This window comes from Cajanus cajan, chromosome 10, assembly GCF_000230855.2.
Source record: "Cajanus cajan strain Asha chromosome 10, NIPB_CcT2T_4, whole genome shotgun sequence".
Classification (NCBI taxonomy): domain Eukaryota; kingdom Viridiplantae; phylum Streptophyta; class Magnoliopsida; order Fabales; family Fabaceae; genus Cajanus; species Cajanus cajan.
In genome coordinates, this window is record NC_138526.1 from 42,012,275 (window position 1) to 42,014,477 (window position 2,203).

At 50.6% G+C, this 2,203-nt stretch overlaps 1 protein-coding gene across 1 annotated transcript; it reads left to right on the top strand.

The window, feature by feature from the left end:
* The first annotated feature begins 256 nt into the window (after positions 1 to 256).
* On the top strand, positions 257 to 1,249 carry LOC109810376 (uncharacterized). Its single transcript, XM_020373831.2, has one exon. The coding sequence runs from the start codon at positions 257 to 259 to the stop codon at positions 1,247 to 1,249; it is 993 nt and encodes a 330-aa protein (XP_020229420.2).
* Positions 1,250 to 2,203: the final 954 nt, after the last annotated feature.

The window sequence follows — 2,203 nt, forward strand, 5'->3', positions numbered from 1 at the left end:
CGTTACTCAAGTCGGTTTATACACCGATGATGATGCGATCATGTGTAAAATTTTCCCCACCTCTTTAAAGGAATCGGCCCTGAATTGGTTCACAAGACTCCCACCAGGGTCGGTAGACTCTTTCACAACCTTGTCCTCCCGATTCGTAATATAGTTCGCCACAAGTCGACCTCATCAACTCACTTCAATTGCACTGGTCAATATCTGCCAAGAAAAGAAAGAACCCCTAAGAACCTTCATGGAACGGTTCGGAAGAATGACCCTTTCAATCCGAGACCTCGATCCGGCGGTAGCCATGCATCACCTCATCACGGCGTTGATACTGGGCCCTTTTGTAAACAGCCTATGCAAGAAGCCGCCCCGAGATTTAGACGACCTTCGACAAAGAGCTACTAAGTATATGCAAATGGAAGAATTGGCTGAGTTCAGAAATCAGAACCGGGCCGACCTTCTCCCGGGAAAGAAAGAAGCTGAAAAGGAGCATCTTCCAAGGCCTCGTCACGCACCTGATCGAGATAGAACCAACAGGGGTCCCCGGTATGCACATTACACGCCACTCAACACCAGTAGGACCAAGGTGTTAGAACAAGCATTGGCCACAGAGATCCTCGCAGTGCCCCGCCGCGCCATGACACCACCCCACGCAGACAAAACCAAAACATGCCAGTTTCACAGGAACCGAGGACACACCATAGAGGAATGCACAGCCCTCCGAGACCGCATTGAAGATCTCATCAAGTCCGGTCATCTACAAAATTTTACCCAACCGTCAAGTAGGAAGAGGTACGACAACTTCCATGATAAGAGGGAGTCCGGAAGGGGGAACCGTGAAAGGGCACCTCCGAGGCACAGATCCAGGGAACGGACCAGGACCCCGGAGAGAAACGATAGGCAACAAGATCGAAATCAACCCAGGAGGGTCATAAACACAATTGCCGGAGGATTTGCAGGGGGTGGAAGCACATCTTCCGCACGAAAAAGACACCTAAGAGCAATCAGATCAGTCAACGCAATAATGCGGGTAGGATCGATCCGTATGCCGCCAATTACCTTCACCGACAAGGACTTCAAGGGAGTTGACCCGGTGCAGGACGACCCCATGGTCATCAGTGTAGAGATCAACAATTGTATTGAAAAGAAAACGCTGGTGGATCAGGGAAGTTCAGCCGACATCTTGTATTGGAAAACCTTTCAACAACTAGGTATACCCGAACACGAGTTGACACCTTATAACGAGCCCCTGGTTTGATTTTCAGGTGAAAGAGTGGACACCCGAGGGACGATAGACCTATACACCTACTTCGGAGATGACCAGCCAAGGCGAAGGATTAAGGTACGATACGTGGTGGTGAATGCTAACACCTCGTACAACATCTTGTTGGGCCGACCTTCCCTGAACAAGCTCCGGGCTATCGTCTCCACTCCCCACCTGGCTATGAAGTTCCCCTCGGAAGAAGGCATAGTTATCACGCTGCATGCCGATCAAAAGACGGCCCGCGAATGTTACTTCGCTAGCTTAAAAGTGCAACCAACTCCGAAGTCGAGATGAGAAGTCAACGCCATAGGAGACGTCCGTCTCCAAGATCCGGTCACAGACTTGGAGCTCGATCCACGAATTGAAGACGAGCACCGAGTCGAACCAATCGAGACGACAATCCCTTTTCAACTCGGAAGAAGCGAGGAACAGGTCACGTACCTGAGTTCTCAACTGACGGAGGATGAAGCAAGAGAAATTAGGCAAACCCTCTTGAGATACTCGGATCTATTTGCCTGGACGGCGGCCGACATGCCCGGTATCGACCCAAGTTTTCACTGCCATCAGCTCGCCGTGTGCCGAGATGCCAAGCCCGTCGCCCAGAAGAAAAGAAAAATGGGAGGAGAGAGGGCTCAGGCGGTAAGGGAAGAAACGGCTAAATTGTTGCAAGCCGGATTCATCCGAGAAGTTAAATATTCGACTTGGTTAGCCAACGTGGTTATGGTCAAGAAGGCAAGCGGAAAGTGGCGGATGTGTACCGACTACACGGATTTGAACAAGGCATGCCTGAAGGATGCATATCCCTTACCACATATTGATGCGCTTGTCGACGGGGCGGTAGGCCATCAGAGATTAAGCTTCCTAGACGCTTACTCGGGATACAATCAAATACCCATGTACCCACCCGATGAAGACAAGACCGCGTTTATCACTGATTCGGCAAATTAC